At 43.1% G+C, this 22,062-nt stretch overlaps 1 protein-coding gene across 1 annotated transcript in view; it reads left to right on the forward strand.

Moving 5' to 3' along the window:
* Nucleotides 1-4,600: 4,600 nt before the first annotated feature.
* Nucleotides 4,601-22,062, forward strand: part of LOC123518980 (homeotic protein empty spiracles-like) — a 35,590-nt gene continuing 18,128 nt past the window's right edge. Inside the window, exon 1 of the mRNA XM_045280084.1 lies at nt 4,601-5,924. Coding sequence (XP_045136019.1) covers nt 5,378-5,924 — 547 coding nt within the window. The 5' untranslated portion in view covers nt 4,601-5,377. The remainder of the gene's footprint in view (nt 5,925-22,062) is intronic.

Raw genomic sequence — 22,062 nt, forward strand, 5'->3', positions numbered from 1 at the left:
ATATCCCATCCTCTCACTTTCCATTCCCTTTCTCTTTCCATTTCTCCCTTTTTCTGTCTCCCTTCAGACAACCACTGTCCTTCAGTGCAAATATACTCTACCTCCACCTCTCCCTCTCCCTCTCCCTCTCTCCCTTACCCTCCCTCTGCATCTCATATACTGCCCTAACGTCACAACAACGATATCATCAACGATTAAATCATTAAGAGCCATATTTTACTAGTTGGTCCCAAGCGAGGCAGAGGGAAGGGTAGGAGAGAAGGAGAGCGGTGAGAGCTGGGATGATTATGACGTGGTAAGAGTGAAATAGGTCTGTGGAAAGGTGTGAGAGAGAGAGAGAGAGATGGGAGAGGAGGAAAAGGTAAAGGGGATAGTGTAGGGACAATGTGTATGATTTAGTTGTGTGAAATAATGAGAGAGAGAGAGAGAGAGAGAGAGAGAGAGAGAGAGAGAGAGAGAGAGAGAGAGAGAGAGAGAGAGAGAGAGAGAGAGAGAGAGAGAATAAAAGATGGAAAAAATGTGTAAAAGAGGGAGAAAGGGTGGAAAAGAGAAAGTAGGAAAGAATAAGCAAAAAGAAAAAAGTATCCTCTAACAGACTTTTATACGCATAAACACGTGTGTGTGTGTGTGTGTGTGTGTGTGTGTGTGTGTGTGTGTGTGTGTGTGTGTGTGTGTGTGTGTGTGTGTGTGTGTGTGTGTGTGTGTGTGATTATCATCATTACATATTGAAGTGGAAGAGAAAAGAAGATAAATAAATAGATAGATAGATAGAGAGAGAGAGAGAGAGAGAGAGAGAGAGAGAGAGAGAGAGAGAGAGAGAGAGAGAGAGAGAGAGAGAGAGAGAGAGCAGTGCAACACAACAATGAATAATGCGACACCATCCACCATCATCATCACCACCACTACCATCACCATCACTGACACCACACCACCAACACAGACGCAAGAACAGGCAAGTTGTATGTATACAAGCGTTCCAAGTTATATAGTACTTACTGATCATCACCGACAATGACAGAGAGAGAGAGAGAGAGAGAGAGAGAGAGAGAGAGAGAGAGAGAGAGAGAGAGAGAGAGAGAGAGAGAGAGAGAGAGAGAGAGGAGACTTCCAGCATACAGAAATTTGTCCCCAGAAACAACTCGCCCTCTTCACGACATCTAATTCGTACATTGCACTTGTTTGTCTATCTTCACACAATCGCCAGGAGCATATGAGCATAGGAGCGTGTCATGCAGATCAACCTTTCGGGGGCTGCATTTGCCTGGCCTCCCCTTAGGAATACTCCTCCACCTTCCTTCCTGGCCACATTATCTGATGTAAATTCAAGAGTGGCTGGCCGGCCGGTGGTTCCTCGGGGTTGGAGCGAGTTATACAGGTCTTATCCGGGGCGCGTTGCCACATCCCCTCGCCCTTAATGTCTTGCATAATGCAGAGACTCATATCCCTTCTCAGGGCGCCCAGTCATTACCCTCCCGGCTGGCAGGCTGATTACTACCCGCCGTTGACGTCTCCATCAGCCCTTCCTGCTGACACCCTTATTCAATTTTCTTGCATAGCGCCTCATCTGCTCGTCTCGCTGACAGCCACCTTCTGTCTCCCAACCCCTGACATTCGCGATTAATCTCCGCCTCGATGCACGGTCTGTCTCTCTCTCTCTCTCTCTCTCTCTCTCTCTCTCTCTCTCTCTCTCTCTCTCTCTCTCTCTCTCTCTCTCTCTCTCTCTCTCTCTCTCTCTCTCTCTCTCTCTCTCTAGTCACCCAAGCACACACTGACAGTTTATGGGCGGCGTTGTTTTCTCCTCAAACATCCTAAGACTTACTGAACTCATATCCTCGCCGCGTCCTCGTGTAGGTAAAAGTGTTCCTCTGTCTTTCAATTATTTCCTGCCCTCCTCCGCCTCCTTCCGCTCGGCTACTGTCTGCCCTTGATTATTGGTGCCACTCCAACCCTTTTTTATTAGGGCGGTCTATTGATTTAGCCAGAAATAAACTTGACCTCTCTCTCTCTCTCTCTCTCTCTCTCTCTCTCTCTCTCTCTCTCTCTCTCTCTCTCTCCCGGTTACCCAAAACCCGTGTAGCCGAACCTTTTCATCGTTAATTCAAACGACACTCGATATGTTCTTGATGTTTTATTTTTTTTTCTCACTCAATATTGGAGGTTGCCATCTGCGTCTCTCTCTCTCTCTCTCTCTCTCTCTCTCTCTCTCTCTCTCTCTCTCTCTCTCTCTCTCTCTCTCTCTCTCTCTCTCTCTCTCCTTCTCTCTCTTGGCAACTGAGGCACTATTCCCACCGCCCACTTCACTGTTTTCTAGCCCATTCATCTGTCACAGGCACTCATTCCTTGTAACCACCTCAAGCCGTTCTTTCGAGGGGGTGAAATCTCTTTATTTTCACCCAAACTTTATTTTTTACTGAAGTGTCATATGTCTCAGTATTTTACTCTGAGGAGATAAGGACACACCAACATATTGTCACAGTGTTTTAAGACTATCTGACTCTACCACTCCGATTATTCCAAATGTACTGATAGAAACATTTATTTTAACTCTAGTCATCACCTTTTGCATTTTTTTTTATTTTGAGGAAGCAAGGTGATAGAAGGGGATTCTTTCTTTTTATCTTCGTTATCTTTTCAATTTTCTACTTCACATGATTATCTGTAATGTTTCTTATTATTTTTCTCAATTTACTTTTTTTTTTTTTCTTCTTACACGATTGTCCGTCCCTTCTAGGGTTTTCACTTCTATTCACCTTCCTTTCTTTCGTTTTCTTTTTTTTTTTTTTTTTTTGCATAATATTCTGTTCTGAACAGATCTAAGTTCTATCCTCACATCTTACATCCTTTCCTCCTCCCTCTCCTCTATCTTCCTTGATTTCTGTCCTTTTCCTCTTTTTTTCTTATTTCCATTTATTCCTCTCTTCCTTTTTACTTTACTTACAATTACGTATATTCTTTTACTACTTCCCTCTCATTTTTCCTCTTTCCTTTTCTTCTTTTCCTATCCCTCACTCTAATTTCCCTTATTCGCTTTCGCTTACAAGTACGTATATATGAGCTATTTCAGGCCGCCATCCTTTCCCTGGTTTCCTTCTCTCCTTTCCTTCACTCCAGTAACACGATCGCCTTCAGTTAACTAATCTTGACCCCCTTACAGCCCCAAGGCGCCCAATACTCCGGCTGAGATCGTAACCGTTGTGGCGAGACCCTCTGCTGTGCCGTCCCTCAACACCCCCTCAACGCTCCGCCTCAGCTATCACTCAACGACAGGAATTTGTGGGAAGAGGACAGAGACGGACTGGAGGGGAAGGCACAAAAGAGGACAGGAAGAGAAGTATGTAGTTGAAAAGAAAACAAACAGCAAAAGGAACTGTAGTTGTTTTGGAGGGATATGGGAAGCGTTTCAGTGTACGGGAAGAATTTTATTTAGCGTGATATGTGTGACAGAGAGATAGAGAGAGAGAAATTTACACATGCATCAAGGAAGGGAAGCAGGTAGATACAAAACTGACACATAATACACATAATGGTGGAAATCAATACAAGTTTACCCAATAGAAGGAAATGTATGATATACATAGGAACATTTGAAAATTGAGGACACACACACACACACACACACACATACAAACAAGGGAAAGGAAAAAGGAATAAATGAAATAAAAACACAAAATTGTAAAAAATGTCAAACATATAAGAACCACAATTAGCAAATGAATTAAAACTTATCTAAAAATCAAGGAAATCTGATCACTATTGAAAGTAGCCAGTTTCTTCACGTAACAAGGTCGCCAAAGGAACAAAAGCAGCTGCTGTAATACTTGGCATGACACGTGCAACGAAACGAATTAATACATGCAAGTTATGTATGACAGAGGTTTGTGGTGACTTCACGTCTTGTGTGTGTGTGTGTGTGTGTGTGTGTGTGTGTGTGTGTGTGTGTAATTCACCTCGGTCGCCTGCTGGTCACCCAGCAAGTCTTCACCATTACGGAGCGAGCTCAGAGCTCATAGACCGATCTTCGGGTAGGACTGAGACCACAACACACTCCACACACCGGGACAGGGTCTACACATTAAGAGGCTTGCCCATTTGCCTCGCCGTCTCCGGGATTCGAACCCGGACCCTCTCGAGTGTGAGTCGAGCGTGCTAACCATTACACTATGCGGTGTGTGTGTGTGTGTGTGTGTGTGTGTGTGTGTGTTAATGGAAGTCTCGAGAAAACAGATGCCGTGCTTATCAAGTGTTAAGGACAAGGGGGTGTAATACTAGGTGAGATCGTTACCATAACACCGTGACAAGTGAAGAGTGAAGAGCAATTCTCCCTAAAAGATAGTCACTAGTACAATGTTTTCCTTTCTTCTTTCCTCTCTCTCTCTCTCTCTCTCTCTCTCTCTCTCTCTCTCTCTCTCTCTCTCTCTCTCTCACCTTTAACTTCACCTACAGCAACCAAACATTACTCTTCGATTAAATGAAAATCAGGTAACACAATATTGCTTTGTCCTACAGACTGACTCTCGCTGGTGTATGATCAGGCCACAAGTCAACCATTCAGCTAATCTGCATGCCTCCTCTCACACTTCCTCCTCCCAGTCTCACTTCCATTCATATCTTCCTCCGTCTTATCGCTAATAATTTTCTCGCCTTCACCGTTCTATAAGTCAAGCGCTCAATTCGGTGTTTATTGTAAGATTCAAACACGTGATATGTTATAAGGTAAAAACATAGTTCAGTGGTATTGAGTTTATGTTGCGGTGTGAGGCGCAGCATGGCGCATGTTGGGTCATGGTGAGCTAACTGAGGTCCGCTGAGGTGCGGAAGCGGTGTCGCCTTTCTCGCCACTTCGGGTGATGTGAGGAGCGACACCAGGCTTCCCACTCTCCGTGTATTGCTTATTCTAAGAGGTCGGAAAATTGTTTCTCGTCCCAGTAGAGACTCAACCCTCATGTGTTGTCCCTCAGCGGCACCAGAGGCGACATCAGATGAGCGCAAGGCATACGCGACTACGAGCGGGCGTTCCATCTGCACTGGCGGACTGTGAGTGTGTGTGTGTGTGCGTTGGGGGAGCCGCTGTGCGCCAGCCGTCACCATGCTCCGCCCCAGTCACTCCAGCACCACGACCATTGGCAGAACGATGATTATGTGGGCGGGCCCAGGTTGATGGGCGGGGCGAGCGACAGGCAGACACATGGCAGGGTGACGGCATGTGGTGGAAGCCGAAGAATACTGGAGTGGTTACCCCGGGCCCGGCGCTGCTCGGCTAGCGTTACGTGGTGTACTGTGCTGCGAGGTGGCGCACGCCTGTTTGCACGTGTGGTGTTTTGAGGCACGCTGCCCTTCCTGTTGTACTCGTCCCTTGTTTCACATGGACGCCGGCTGAATGATGCCCTGCGATCCCCTGATGAAGCCCAAGCTCGGCTTTTCTATTGAGTCGCTGGTGGGCGGCAAGGTGAACTCGGAGGGCCGTGGATCGCCGCCGCTCGCCGACACCTGCAGCGAGCGAGGAGTGTCTCCTCCCGGCTCCATGCCTCCGTCACCCCGCTCCCCAGGCCCTCCGGCCTTCAGTGACCTGCGGGCACCTCTGGCCATGCGTGCCTTGCTGGATGAGTACAAGCCTCTGCCCATCCAGCGGCCGCAGCCAATCAATGGTGCGACACACAGACCTTCTCAGGAAGTGAGCCTGCCGCCCTCCCTACTGGCGGCGGCAAAGCTCCCCACAGGATTTCCACCAGCCCTTCTTCCCCACCATCTCAACCTGGCCGCCCTGCCACAGTTCCAAGGACTTCCTGGTACATTTCCACCACAGCTCAACCCCCTCATGATGGGCGGGAGCGCTCCTGGCCTGGCCGCACACCTCCCTCGGGAATATCCTCTGTATCCCTGGCTGCTGTCACGGCACGCAAGAGTCTTCCCTCACGGCCTCCCTAGTGAGTACTCTACCTGACATCTTTCTTACTCCTGTCACGTAACCCTCAGTCCTCCACAAAATAGTTGGAAAGAAAAATACCTAATATTTACTAAATGAAAATTAAGCAGAATGCAAACAAAATTGTTCTTCATCAAGCTCCAACGACTTATCTTACAAAGTTATTAGTTAGCCATGTAGTCCTATCAGCAGCATGTCTACCTCAGTAACCCTCGCCCCGCGGTGCAGACAGCTGGGCCTGAGGACACCAACGCTCGCGTCCCTGTCTTTCCTCTCCCACCGTCCTTCCCGCACCCGTCCCCTCCTGGCTAGTGTCTGCGGCCCGACCACTGAATACCATCCTTTTCCCCGCCACTCTGCCAGCCTTGTGTCAACACTTATTATCGTCCTCCTCACCCAGACACTGCCCGCCTCCTTCCCGCCCTTTTTCTGGTGGTTAAGAGAGGGTGTTTTGATCCCAGACGAGTGACGAGTGACTGGGAGGAGGGGGAAAGTAGTGCTGTGTCTAGCTTAAACAACAAGGAAGAAAAAAGAGAGAAGGAAAGTATAGGAGAGAATTATCAGAGCCTTCGAATGTCAGTGCCCATCGTGTAGTTAGATAATAGGAGCAGTTTCCATAATACGAAGTTCGCATGGGGAAATCGATAAACGTGAAGCGATAATACGTACAATGCGTGGATCGAAAAGACAGGTGTGGGAGGAAAATTAGTTGGCACAGGTGTCTGGCCTTACTATATTCATATGTAGCCCATTTTCTTTTGAAGCTTTTGTCGTATTGTCACGCATATTATAGTCTGTTTTCTTTTTTTTTTTTTTTTTTTTTATCTGGTAACATATACATAAAAAAGAGTGAGGCAATACAACTGGAGAAAGGAACAGGAAAATACCACTCCCGACATAAACGAAAATAAATACAATCATTCTAATTATAAAAAAGAAAAGCCTAAGATGATTAATTCAGTGCAAGAAATAAATAGGTCACTCACTTTTTGTACGCGACGTTCACTAGAAAACGTAAACAAACAAGCAAGAGAGAGAGAGAGAGAGAGAGAGAGAGAGAGAGAGAGAGAGAGAGAGAGAGAGAGAGAATCCTAATGGAACATACACACGATTCCCAGAACAATAGTGCTCCAGAAAGAGTAGCAGAAGTCTTTTTTACTAAAGATTTGATGTGTGACGGTGGTGAGAGGGGAGGAGGGAAGGGGGAGCTAGAGGGTGAGGGAGTGACGGAGGGAAGTGGAGGAAGACATAGAGGAAGGAGGAAAAGAGAGGGAAAAAAGTAAGAAGCAAAGCTCCATTATCGAGACGTTCTTCCACGTCGAAAAGAGAAGAAAAATGGTTCAAGTTTTATTGCTCTGAATGAGAGAATCAAGATGTAATAGCGCCATTATTATCCATCAAAAATATTATGTATGCTCATGTTCCCTGCATGGATTTGCAAGTAAAGTATCCAACACAGTAATGAGGCGCAGCTCAGAGCCAGACCCTGGAGTGCTGCAAGCAGGATGACCTGTTTGTTGAGCGTCACGGCACCACACATGCACTCCAGCCCTCTCTTTCTTCCCTCACGCTAATAGATGCATGCCAGTTATTCTGCCAGTCAGTCATAACGGGAGTAATATACAGGTGTGTGCTAGCCACATGTACCTACATCTATATATATATATACACACACACACACACACACACACACGGCCCGGTAGCTCAGTGGTTAGAGCGCTGGCTTCACAAGCCAGATGACCGGGGTTCGATTCCCCGGCCGGGTGGAGATATTTGGGTGTGTCTCCTTTCACGTGTAGCCCCTGTTCACCTAGCAGTGAGTAGGTACGGGATGTAAATCGAGGAGTTGTGACCTTGTTGTCCCGGTGTGTGGTGTGTGCCTGGTCTCAGGCCTATCCGAAGATCGGAAATAATGAGCTCTGAGCTCGTTCCGTAGGGTAACGTCTGGCTGTCTCGTCAGAGACTACAGCAGATCAAACAGTGAAACACACACACACACACACACACATATGAGGGAGTGTAATGTCCGTTACCTAAGAAGAGATTAATACAAGTAACTATCACTAAGATAATAGTGCCACTATTACAAGATTGGGACTCATTAAAAAATATGACAAAATTTACTCCATCCTTACTAATTTCTACGGATTTCATATTTCTACCCAATGTCATTACATTACAGTCGAGTCGTCTTACTTCACCCTAGTAGTGTGTTTAGTTCACATCTGCCACACAATTAATTCACTTGACAGCGTTCGAACATTACAATCATCTGATCTTTTACACAACGTCATTGCACGCATAGAATAAATCATATCATTCAGATTCAAACAAGTAAACTTTCCCCACCCCCCAATACATACACAAACATAGATAATACTATCATTTGCATCTACCCTAAAAGTACACGATGACAACAATATTTCAATTCAGAAAAGGAAACAAACATTAGTATCACTGGACTATTGTTACATTACCCTATTCCACCAACCATTCAGCTCTACCGATATTAATCCCAAGCTCTAAACACATATAATCACTGAGAAACAACACTATATTTCAATCCAGACGGAAGACAAACAACAGTATTACAATTGCCTCTCTAGTACTGTCATCCTAACATAATTCACCAACCATCCTATCCTACCGAAATTAACCTCACACGACACAGACATCTAATCACAGGCAAGCACAACACGGGGCCAGGAGAGGAGCGGCAGAACGTGTGACCAACCAGAAGGCGTGATGAGCAAAATAACAATCACACAGCACACTGACGCATACTGGCAGCTCACGAATTGTACACAACTATCCTCTTTTTATACGGAACCAAATGCACAACACCTGAACCGCACACTAACTAAAGGTACACATAGTAATTATCCCGACCATTTTGTTGCCTTGTGCTTAGTGGTGGGTCAGCATACCCCTTGACTGAGTGTTAAAGGAGTAAGGAGGTCGTGAGCTGGGATGAGGAAAAGACGGACCGGGGAAGAAGGAAGAAGCCAGTAAGATAAAGAGATTGAAGGAAAAATGAGGGGGTAATGAACGATAAGGAGATAAAGAGTGGGTAAAAAAGGAAAGGAGGTTAAGTCAGTGAGGACGAAATGATAAGAGAGAGGGAAAACAATGCCGGGTGTTGTTGGAACTTAATGTAGAGATTAGAAAGATCCGCGTACGGTGTTAAGAGATTGAGGTTACAGCGAAGGGGAGCTTATAATAAGGAGATGATAAGAGCTAGAAAAAAAAAAAAGGAAAAAGAGGTTAAGTCAGTATACATACGTAAGTAGAGATGAGACAGAAGAGAAACGGGACATGGTGTTCTTGAATCTAAGCGTAGATATTAAAGCCATTTTCATAACACTTTTCTTCTGATTAAGGTGTTATTGATATTTCTCGGAGGTTGATTACTGATGGACTGAGCGAGGGACAACCAGTGCGCAGTGCAAGGAGCCTTTGCATGTTTTCCAGCATGTTGTGACCCGACCCGTCACTTTATGCTCACTAAGGACTGACTAAACATGGCTCGCGTGTCGCCAATAAGCAGTAGATTCTCCGCTGTATCCCTGAATCCTCGGTAATACGGCTAAGGAAGAATACAGCTCATCACCACTGCTAAATATATATAGTCCACACACAGACTTGGACATTTGGAAGACAGTAGCTACTTCTTTTCTTTTTTTTTTTTTTTTTTTTCTATTGCTCTATTCAGTCACACGTGATTTTTGGCGTATTTTCTAGCCTTTGTGATTTCAGTATTGATTTATCATATGAATATTATGCCTATAAGGTTAATGTCTATAAGAAACTTTAAATGACTTTTATGGATAGTAAGGATAATTGTATGTAGGTAAGTTATTTCCTTATAGTGAATGTAACATGTATGTTTAACCCTTTCAGTACTAGAACGCTTTTATTACCATGAATAATGGGTATGATTGGACGATTTTACTTACATTAGGAAGAGTCTATGATGGTCAGAAGATTAATGACCAGAGTCTTCACTATTTCAATCCCCACAAAAGTTTCTCAAGCTGAAGAAAATCGCCAAATAGTAACCAGAATGAATATGTAAACACGTCCTGCTCTTAGGTACTTAAATTTCCATGTTTCTATTAAAAGTCATAATACCACAGAGATACAGACTTCTATGGGAGTATAATACATAACAGCATAACACAATAGAGGTAAGAACATAACTATACAGCCAATCTAAATGCAAAATACCACTAAAATATTATTCTGAGTCTTACTATCACAACTATCCTGGCCTCTTACTTGCTCCTCCACGACAAGTACAGTCCAAGTAGTCACCAGACCCCCAGCACAGACACCCTCACCTCCTCCCCCACGCTGCCCTCTGTGGTAATTATTGTAGGTTTTCACAGGTAGTAATTTAAAGTAATAATAACCGGGTCAGCAGTGGGTTTTTAATTACTTCCTCCTTGATAGTTATCGCGCTCCCGCTCCCCTTCTCTCTCCCCCCTTAGCCCCATTCCACCTACAGAATCCCTCCACTACCACCACCCCCACTCCAACTGACTCCCCTACCTCGTCCCCTGTTACTTTTCTTTTATCTTCTCCATAAGACTTGTGTTTCGTTTTTCACTCTCACACAAATAAAGAAGAAACTATATTTTCACATTATAATGATTAGAAACGCTGACAGAAATTTAAGAAATCATGGTACATTATTCAGAATCATTTAGGACTGGATCACCTTATGGGGAACAAAAAGTTTATCTAGAGTAATATAACACCCATCCCCTTTGTTATGTTAAGCTCAATGAAAACTAACAAATACTTTCCTTCATTTGTACCCTTATGAAATCATCACCATCAATCACTGGGAGTATATGGAATGTCTATGCTAATTGTTCTAATAAGTCTGCAAGTTACAAATAAGTCTTAATGATGCTGTGATAAGGATCCAGTAATTTAAAAGGTCAAGCGGGAAAAATAGGTAGGGACAGAAGACAGACTCAATTTCCTTACTTTTTTTCTCCTTTCTTTTGCTTTCTCTAGTTTTTGCGTCGGATGGGTTATCAAGTAGCCGTCACCAATCTATTAACCAGACCTCCACGTGTTGTTTTATCTCCTTATTTATTTGCGTGGCTACGACTGTCACCACTCCGCCAGCTGATCACTTCCGCGCATCTCCAGTTCTATTTGCTGCATAAACATTCTCTAAACGTGTCAAACTTCGAGATTCTCGTCCACCTTTCCAAGACAAATAAACATTCCAAGTTGGTCTTTGTATCAACACGCCAGAGAGCTCAGTGTTGAAATGCAAATCCTATTGACTCTCACATAAAGTGTTTCCTGGACATGAGTCTCCACTGATTATTTGTTCGGCCAATGAGGGTCAGCAAGTAAGGCCACACCTGCACACTACTTGACGCCACTTACTGCTTATCTCAGTCCGCCTTGTACCTTTCGTGACCTAAACCATAGCGTCGAGGGGTCACTTACTAAGAAGCCACGTAGAGGGTCGCCACAGCGGTCTCAGTATTACGTGACAAAACCATGCACGCGGCTTCCCCCTCCCTTCTTTCCTCCCTTCCTCTATCTCTCTTCCTTTCCCCCCTTTCCTCCCATCCCAGAGATCGGACATGTGACACTAGGCGGGAAAAACTATAATATTTGAAATTTAAAATAGCTTTGTTGTAGTATATGTTTCAATTGGTTTTAGTCTTAAGGTGCCATGTTTACATATATCGTCAGATGTCATAGTGTGAAAAAAATGTATATATAAATCTTGCAGTAACAAGGTGAAAACATCATGTTTAGCACACTATCGTCTTGCGAAACCCGTCCTGACTTAACTACGGAACAGCACGACACAGCAACATAATTATTGGTGTATGAATGCCAACGCATCATAAGCGTGACGCCAAGAGCACCAACAACGCACTGTCAGGGAGTCGCCGGACTCTATTGTGTCTAGCGACGGCGGCGGGGTATTGGGTAATCAGCCGGCAGTGAAATTAGAGATCATTCCAGACGGAAGGTATTTAAATCCTGCCACCAGACGAGAATGAAGGTGATAAGGGAGGGCGAGCAATGTCCGTCACGGCGTCACCTGTCAAACTTTTGGGAATGGCCTCCCGTCCGCTTCCTGTCTCTTCATCATACAAATCGGAGCTGTCCTGTCGAGGGTCTCGTCACCACGCAAGACAGACATACGTGATTACCTTTTCGCCACAAGTTTACTGTCGCCTTAATATAGAATTATGCCGGAGCTCAACTATTACCGACCGATTGTTTCAAAGTGAAACCCGGTAATTTGCATAAAAAAAAATGGATGATCGGGCCTTGGAAATGACTATGTCCAATAAGCTCTAATCGCACCACAGCACGCTAAGATATCGATCGTGCCTGGCGCCGCGCCGCTGTGGTCAGGGCGGCGCCGAATGCAGTGTGTGTGTGTGTGTGTGTGTGTGTGTGTGTGTGTGTGTGTGTGTGTGTATGGCTCCGTTACCCATCGCCCATTGCACGTGTTCGGGAAGCACTCCGGCAGATGATTACCAGTGTTGACCCAGACATTCAGACTCACACGAATGGCAGCGCTCCTAATGGCAGGAAACAAGTGGCGGTAGGGGATCAGACAGACATTCCTGCTCACCCTCACCATATCGGTGCGTCATGACGGAGTCATTCACATACAGGTGCTGAGAGGGAGGCGACCCTCTTGTATGGTGATGAAGAGAGCACCTGTGACCTCGATTGCTGAGAGTGCGGCTAAAGAGGAGGAGCACCTCCATATAGCTTCCTCTGTCTTCCTGTTCCAAGCGCACGCCATGAAAATTAAGCATTCAGAAGTCTGGTGGCGAGATTGCAGCCTCAGCCTCAACATAGCCAAAACACAATATGTCTCCTGTTAGCTAATCATATACTCTAGCCATTAACACAAAAATATGAATACGCTAAAGAAAAAAAAATAGCGAGAATGGTCTAACAGAATATCACAGATAATACATAAAAGAGTGAGAGAAGACAATATAGCCGTGATATTGATCTAATTCGTTTTATGGTATATTTCAATCATTGGATAGCACATTGGCCCACCAAAACATTGATATTTTTTTCATTTTATCATTTTTGTTTTAGCATCAAGGAATAAAACAAACGCTAAATACAAAGAGCAACGTGAAAGCGAAGCAGTGAAGCTGCAGGGAGATGTGCTTTGTTGTCTGCATTCCTGCATTCCTCCCTCATCCAGACGCTGCTGCATCCCCAACACTTCAGCACTATCTTCCTTACTGCATACTTTATCCATCGCCTTTCGTTTCCTACTCTTATCTAGACCATTCACTATCAGGCAAGGGGAAGGAAAAGTAGAGATGAGGGATCAAGATAAGACTATAAGAAAGGGAAGAGTTACGGAAAATTAGTAAAGAATGATGATATAAAATATGGAAGTAAAAAAAGTGAAAGTCACCGTGGAAATGTAAAGAAAATACAAATACAAAACAAGAGAGAAAAAGAGAGAATAAAAAAGTAACAGAAGAAAAAGAAACAAAAAGAAAATAAATATTCTCGAGAGTTAGATCGTGAAAAATGTATCCCATGTGTTCTTTCTTACAAAACGCCCACACACAAACACACACACACACACACACACACACACACACACACACACACACACACACACACACACACACACACACACACACACACACACACACTGACTTACGTCACACCCATGACTCTACCTTGACATTTCCCGTTTTTCCCTCAATAACGATGATAATGATAATAATCCACCATCACACATAGAGACAGACAGCGTTAGATGATCACCGCCGTGTGTTATTGTGGTCGCATTTTCTAATCAACACCTGATATATTTGAGAGAGGGAGTCAAGGTAAGGGTGAATGATGTGGGAACCTCCAAAAACTATATTTATGGTAACACTTATTTAATTAAGGACATGGCAAGTTGAGTACACTTTTTTGCATACTGTGTTTAACTCGCGTAGCAGGGAAGATTGCTGGAGCGAAGGTAACTCGAGTAATTGTGTAGAGGAAGGTGTGGTGGTGGTGGTGGGGCGGGTAGCAATGGGTGAAGAGGTGGTGGAAGTGAAAAAAAAAAAGAGATAGATCTTGAGAAAAATAAAGAAGACTGAAAACAAAGAGAAAAATTGGAAAATGTTCGTCAGAGGAAAGACAAGCGTCATAGACCAAAGAAGAGGCAATGAGAAGAGACGAAGGGAAAGAAACGAAAATAGAAAGTAATCCTGGTGTTCCTAACGAAGACATGATGGAGAGAAAACTAAAAAAAAAAAAAATCACGTAAGTAAAGATGGAAAAAGGTACCGAACTACAAGAATCACCATATGATTAGAGAGGGTGGCGAAGGTCAGGGAAAAGGAAAGGAGTGATGAGCAAGGAGTAGGTGGGGAGGAAGACTAGGGTGAGCAGAGTGAATAGGGAGAGGAACAGTGATGAAGGGCAATATGAGGGTGCGAGTGACGGGGCGGGCGGGGTGTTGGGATGAAGAGGAGGCCTTGTTGGTGCCGTTTACCACTTTATCACCTTTAAATACGGCCGGTGATTACGGCCGTCCACCGCTGTGTTATTTACGACGCACTAAAGGCATGGCGCGGCCTCCCCCTCCCCCCTATGCCGACGGGAACAAGCCTCCAGTGAAGCCACGCAGACGGTGGAGGCTCGAACGGCTGGGGTTGGTGGTAGTGGTGATGGTGGTGTTAGTCTCGCAGTCTATCTAAAGAAGCCTCAGAATAGGGTCACGTGAGGATATTTTCATAGTAACTTATAATAATTGGTATCTCTTCTTCTTTAGAGTACTGGATCGGTATCTCTTTCTCTTTAGAGTACTGGAAGTTTATTCTTCTTTCTTTTTTTCAAGTATTCTCTCATTGTCTTTACTTTCTAAACCCAATCGCGTCAATTAACGTAATATTTTACTGAGTGTATTTTGTTTTAGTAAATTTGATATCAGTTTTCCACAATATCTTGAGTATCGTCCTATCAAGTCTTGCAATGTTCTCTTTTCTCTTCTTTTTCGTTTCTCACTTAATTTCATTTTCTTTTTACTGCATTATTATTAACATGTCAAATAGCATCACTTTCTATGATATTTTCTATGGCTTTAATTTTTCTTTATTTTCTGTTCAATTTCAAGCTTGATCTTATCTTTCTAACTTGAATTTTCCTTAACTTCAAGACTAATCTACTTTTACTAACTCACATTTTTCATATCACTGCTTTTAGCACATAACTCTATTCAGTAGTCGTAATTCTTTTACAAAACTCATAAACATATTCACATTTGCATTAATTCTTACTCAACCCATAATTTTGGCCATCTAGTCCATAACTTTGATCATTCAACCTATAACTCAACTCCTGTAGTGTCATAAGGTTGTTCATAGGAGCATAAAATACCCATATTTAGCTTATACAGCAGAGTAAGTACAGATCACAGTAGTATTAACATGCTGCACAGTCTTACTCCACTACCTCACAGTCCACATATGAATTCTAGCAGCCAGTCAAAACCTTCAGTACCCCACACGTCGTTTTCCAAGTAGTCTTCCTTTCATTAGGTTTACTCTGCCATTATCGGTACTGCTCGTGTTTGAACTCAGCTCACCAGGCAGTATTTTCTTACAACGCCTCTCCTCCTCCGAGCCTTTAGTGTTATGGCAGCTGCTTCCTCGCCTCATCTGCAACGCCATAAAAACGCTAGTTATCTGCACGTTGGCGCCTCCTATACTTTCTAATTTAAATTTTAATGGTATTTGTTTATTTTCCTGTCCTCGTCCGGCTCCTGAGGACTGAGGGAGCACCTGCCACGTCCACTTCACTCTCTCCTTCACGCCAAAGTAATTCTTATCTACAGGAAAACTGAAAGAACCTCAACCTGTAAACAAATACCTGATTGTCGAGACTCGGCTCCATCTGACCACCTCCTGAAAGCTTCCCGCCGCCTCAAGACGTCTCTTTCTCCCTACATGACTTGAACAGACAGACAGGCGTTATTCTACACCCTTGTAACTCTGCACCGATGCTACTCGCTACTCTCCGGCTTGACTATAAGAATGAAGTGACTTTATTTTCTCTGCTTTGATGAAGACCCGCCGCCGTATTTCTCCCTCGTTTATTCTTGCCTCACCTGCAAGTTCATTTTTTTTACTTTTTTTTCAATTATTTACTTTGTTTTCTCTTCTCTTAGATTTATGGCGTTAGTTTTACAGTTTCTGACACTTCCTCACATAATTTGATTTAATCTGACTCTTAATCTTTCCTTCTTTTATGTTATTTCCTTCTTTCAACGCATAATTCTTCATGTTTCTGACTTACTGTACGATAAAACAGCAGTTATTTTACTTCAAAGACGCATAAGTTGAAATCATCGTCCTTTTATTACATCATTATCATTGTTTTCATGTAATTTCACCCCCGACACCAAGTTACTTAGTTTCTTTCATAATTTCACTCACTTACGTTTCGTTTCTTTTATAGTCTCATTCGCGTGACTTAATTTCAACTACTTTACATATACACAACGAATCTCTTCTGTACAAGCTCATTATACCATACGAGTAATATTCGCTAACGCACACACACACACACACACACACACACACACACACACACACACACACACACACACACACATGATCCAGTAACTTAAGACAGCTGTAATATAAATAAAAGCTGGCGCTCCAATAACAACAACAGCACTCTATCACATTCATCACAAAGAAATACAAAGAAATATGTCACAACAAAACACACACCACAGTAACAATACCGCACCTCTACTATAAACACACAAATCATTAATTTCTACAACACAAACACAACAAAGAGAACACATCTATCCATCACACAAATTATTCATTCCTGCAACACAGATAACAACAATCGAACAGGATTTTCTATCACACACAACTTAAATATTTCAGTAATGCCCACATTTCGAGCAATATTACAAGGATACGTGCATCTCTACATCCACCGAGTATGCTCCACACACCGCCTCCCCCTGCATTGCCACACCTGCACCACAACTATAGCCTTCACACCTGTCTGTCTCTCCTCTATTTGGCCACGTCATCAACACCTGTCCAAAACATGTCTCTTTGCTCGAACTATATCATGTATTTCAGCATTTGTTACGTTGTTGTTTTTTCGATGTTGTTGCTTTTTGAAATGCCGCTTTCAGCTTAAATTTATGAGATAAAGGGAATTTTCACATCTTTTGTTTACAATACGTACAAATAACATACACGCATCTTACATGTGTGTATATATATTCTCATAATGAAAAACGCATGCAAATTGTTATGAGACCTATAAACCTAGTTATAGACATATCAAGTACACACACACACACACAGATATATATATATATATATATATATATATATATATATATATATATATATATATATATATATATATATATATATATATATATATATATATATATATATATATATATATATATATATATATATATATATATATATATATATATAAAACAAAACTAATCAGATGTGTCAGTGCTATCATTCGTAAACTTTATACATCCATATAAACGACACGTCTCTCTCTCTCTCTCTCTCTCTCTCTCTCTCTCTCTCTCTCTCTCTCTCTCTCTCTCTCTCTCGCGGCCTGCAGGAACCTTCACGGCCACGAACTCACTTACGGTCGCTCACTATTGTATGTAAATAACTCCTCGAGGAAGTTAATGCCAGGAACCCTAATGGCGATGAAGAGCCCACCACTAACTCGGCGATAAACAACTGCAACGAGAGAGAGAGAGAGAGAGAGAGAGAGAGAGAGAGAGAGAGAGAGAGAGAGAGAGAGAGAGAGAGAGAGAGAGAGAGAGAGAGAGAGAGAGAGAGAGAGAGAGAGAGATATGGCCAATAGTATTACATGTTGGTTACCAGCTTGACAGCCAGAAGGAACTGCTTAAATGATTAAGAATATAATTGCGAGAAAGAGGATGAGAGAAAAGTGAATATGAAACAGAACGACTGCAAAGCACAAAGAAAAGTCAGAGTTTATAAAATACCGACAGAAAAACAGAAAGAGAAATAACAGAGGCGATGGCGGCGACTAAAATGAGAACAGTGGCGACGAATATGAGAGGGAAGGAGGTAAAGTTGATTTGGTGATGTAGGTGGTGGCTACTTTTTGATAACTCTCCGTGGAGGGCAGAAGAGGATGTAAGAGGACGCGATCAACACACCGTAGCTGCTTCCTACTTGCCTGTCACACCTAGTCACTGTTCGCTGGGGAGTTATGGGCTATTGTTGGGTGCAAAAGTAAGGAGATAGAGAGTGAGAAAAGCCGGCAAGCAGACAAGTAGGCAGGGGAAGCAGATGCAGGCGATAACGAGCATTGCAAGCAGTAGATAAAAAAAAAAACAAAGCGATATGTTAAGAAATATGAAAAAGATGCATACGTGAGTAATTGGAAAGAAGAGAAAAAGCAGAAATGACCAAGTGTATACAAATAGAATCAAACAAAGTGAGGGCGAGTTACAGTGTCAAAAGATGACATGTTCAGAGCTTTGCACAATACTGGGTGAAAAATGATAACAAAAAAGCTGGATTCGTGTTTGATTGGCGGAGAACAGGGCGCTAGAAATGACCATGTATAGAGAAATGAAAATAATATAACAAGGCTGTACTGAAGTCCACGATCTACCACTGGGAAAACTACACAATACAGTAAAATATGATAAAGTGCATATGGGTAAAATAATTGGATGGGAAAGAGGACAAAAATTTCGTAGGGAGGATCTCAAGCGATTATAAGTGAGAACAAAGAAGACTTGAAAAAAATAAGAGAAAACAAAGAATATGAGGTAAAAGCGGGAGAGAAGGAAGATCATAACAAGGTCAAAGAGGAAAAAACAAACAGTTGATGTGAAAATGAGAAAATTTGTTCCCTAACAACGTGGATGATCAAGGAGACGATAAAGTCGGCCAGGTAGATAATCACGGTTAATTAAACAACACAGGTAGGGGCCGAGGATATCCGGTATCACACACATTGCCTTCGCATTCACATCCGTCTCTTCAGATGCTTAACCATGCGGCTGGTTACTAATACAGTCACAAAAGAAAGAGCTAGTGTATCGAGAAAGGTAACACGTGCGTGTCCTCCACTGTTGCGTAAGTCACTGAATAAATGCACTTGTCCGACACCTTGCGACGGGTACACGGATAGCTACTACCTTGCCCGGCCGTCAGATACATCTACTGGCTGACAAATTAAGGGCAGCATGCTCACCACCTCACTAAATTAAATAGTACATATTCAAATAAACTAAACCTTTACGGAAACACATGTGTGGGCGCTGATAGCAAGGAGAAGTGGATAACGACAAGTGCATTAGATGAGGTGGACAACGGCGAGGGAGGGGAGGCAGGTGAGGGTAGCCAAGGGAGAGGAAGCCGTAAGGTAAGGGAAGGCGGATCAGGGGAGTAAGTCAGGGGGCGTCTGGGGTGACAGTGTGTTATTACCCTAACGATGGTGTAGTGTAACGCGGCGGGGTTTGCAGGGCCGCCGGTGACGTGTTTATGCGGGAAATAAAGCATTAGCAAAGATTAGGTTTCTTGTAATTATTTATCTTTATTGCTCAGCCGCCAGCCACGGCAGGAAGGACAGGCTATCCCAGAATTAGTGCCCCGCGTTATCCCACTCCCAGGCATTACCTGCCCGCCTAAGTTATAGAGCAGAAGTGTACATAGATTATACGGCTTCATCACACCGCCTCCAGCACTCTCACCAATTACCCCTGCACACTGTTTGCCTCAAGCGAGTTAACTGGCTGTAAGTGAATTCCCGGCATGGTGAAACCACCGAGGCAAAATGGTAATCTCCGGAAAACATACAAGCAAATAAACATTACTGGGAACTTAAACGCTCTAGACTACCTAGCGTTGAATTCTTATATATGTGTAAACATCTGAGCCCCTTTTGTCTCGGGTAGCTGACTGTCTACCGAACAAACACTTCACGTTTACAGATATGTTCCATCCATCCCCTCTCCGACAAAAAATAATCACCACATTCGTTTCCCTTTCTCGTCTATCCACGCAGAAAATTGTATCACATCGATGGCACTCGGGATTTAAGACACAAAGCCGTTTTTCATTCCTACTGATTCTCTAATGCATCATCGCTCCGTCTGTTGCTACCGGTAGTCACATGCAACTGATAATATCCTGAAATCTCCCTAATTACATTTTTTTTTCTGTTCTGGCTGTGTAATTTTGGCAATATACTAGAAGATATTTAGGGTGATATAAATGTCAGTCATGGATGGTAACCATTGCAGAATTTACACCATTGCAGCCATACAAGAAATACGAAATACGTAGATCTCGATTATAACAGACTGAAGTGGTGTTACCAGATCCGTCACCTGCGTCGGCTAGTTGCAGGAAATAGCAAATATATTCCGTGGACGTAAATGAACCCAACATAAAATGCATTTCACGAAAAACATTGACGTACAAACTATACATATGTGCAATAGGAAACATAAACCTGAAGACAAAAAGACAAGTAATTAGAAAATAATAGAAAGCACAACATTTCACGAAAAAATAGTGACACACACAAAGCACGAATCATGCATGCAATAGTTCAGTCAAATGTGGAAACACTAAGAAATAAAATGAACCAAAGAATAAAGAGCTAGTCAATAATGTAGTCAAAAGCGGTCCATTCAGCCGCTCTCCACGGGACACCTGGACGACAAGTGTTACCAAGAGAATGGGGGGAGGGAAAAATTAAACGTCAGGGGGGAGCTGGGACAGGTGTTTTCATGCGGACAGGAAAACAGATGTAATAGACGAAGAGTTGGTGTCAAAGGTAAACAAGAGAAAAACAAGATAGCAAACGATCTGCGCCACTTGACATCTTCCTTTATAATAATGATAGTAGAACATGAAACGGTAAACAATACAATCTAATCACAAAACCCAAAAGACCACACGTGGATGACCGCCGCACACCTGCAAAGAGGAGGAAACGCGTACTGGTAATTGGGTGCGGCACAAAATTGATGCATTTGTGTTACGACATGAGATATTTTCCGCCATTCATGGAGAATATTTCCGGGTCAAGCCAAGTTGCCATCGATCACATATGGAATGTGGATTGATTATTAGAGGAAACGCAGGCTCATACAATTCTTAGGAAAAAAGAACAATCGAAGAAATGTTATGCCGACAGTAACTTTAGAATTTGGTATGTACTTATACCATATCATCTTTGATCAAGTATGTAACACCACTAACATCTACAACAAACGATTATAATCAAAAGGCGAGAAAACGAAGAGTAAGATAAGGAGGAGACGAGGAATAAACCTAGGAAGGAAAGAAAGAAGGGAGGGAAGCAAGAAAGAAGCGAAGAATGGCTAATATAGAGATGGATGAATTAAGTCTCCTTTCCTCCACACATTTCTCACAAGGGCTCCTAAAATGTCCTCACGCTTTACTGACGCACGTACTGAGACGAGTCCGTGTCAAGAACAGATCCGGAAAGACACCAAGAGAGGACACATTTCCCAGGAAGCGGCGTGTCTGAGAAAACTTGATTAGATCAAGACAAGTAAAGGTTGTTGGCTGAAGACGGCGCCCGGTGAAGGTCAAGCGTGCTTTCCGCGGCGAGGGAGGGAAGGGGCACGCGGCCATTCTAATGCCTGCCTAGTTATCCATTCAAGACGGGTGTGTTTGACGCAGGATTTTATTGGAATTTATGGTCCATTACTTTTTCTCGATAACAATTAGATGGATGATGTGATGAAAATGCAGACTTGCCTTCGCTGCGTCCTTTGTTCTTTGGCACACGATCATACGTCTCCTTAAGCGGTCAGGATCCATCACCTCTATTTTTAATCCATTGTTCCATGTTCCCAGCACACACACACACACACACACACACACACACACACATATATATATATATATATATATATATATATATATATATATATATATATATATATATATATATATATATATATATATATATGCAGACACACACACACACACACACACACACACACACACACACACACACATACAGCAGACGACCGAGGTGAATTACACGTGTATTTCAGGCAATCAGTGATGGCT

This window comes from Portunus trituberculatus, chromosome 44 (assembly GCF_017591435.1).
Source record: "Portunus trituberculatus isolate SZX2019 chromosome 44, ASM1759143v1, whole genome shotgun sequence".
Taxonomy (NCBI): domain Eukaryota; kingdom Metazoa; phylum Arthropoda; class Malacostraca; order Decapoda; family Portunidae; genus Portunus; species Portunus trituberculatus.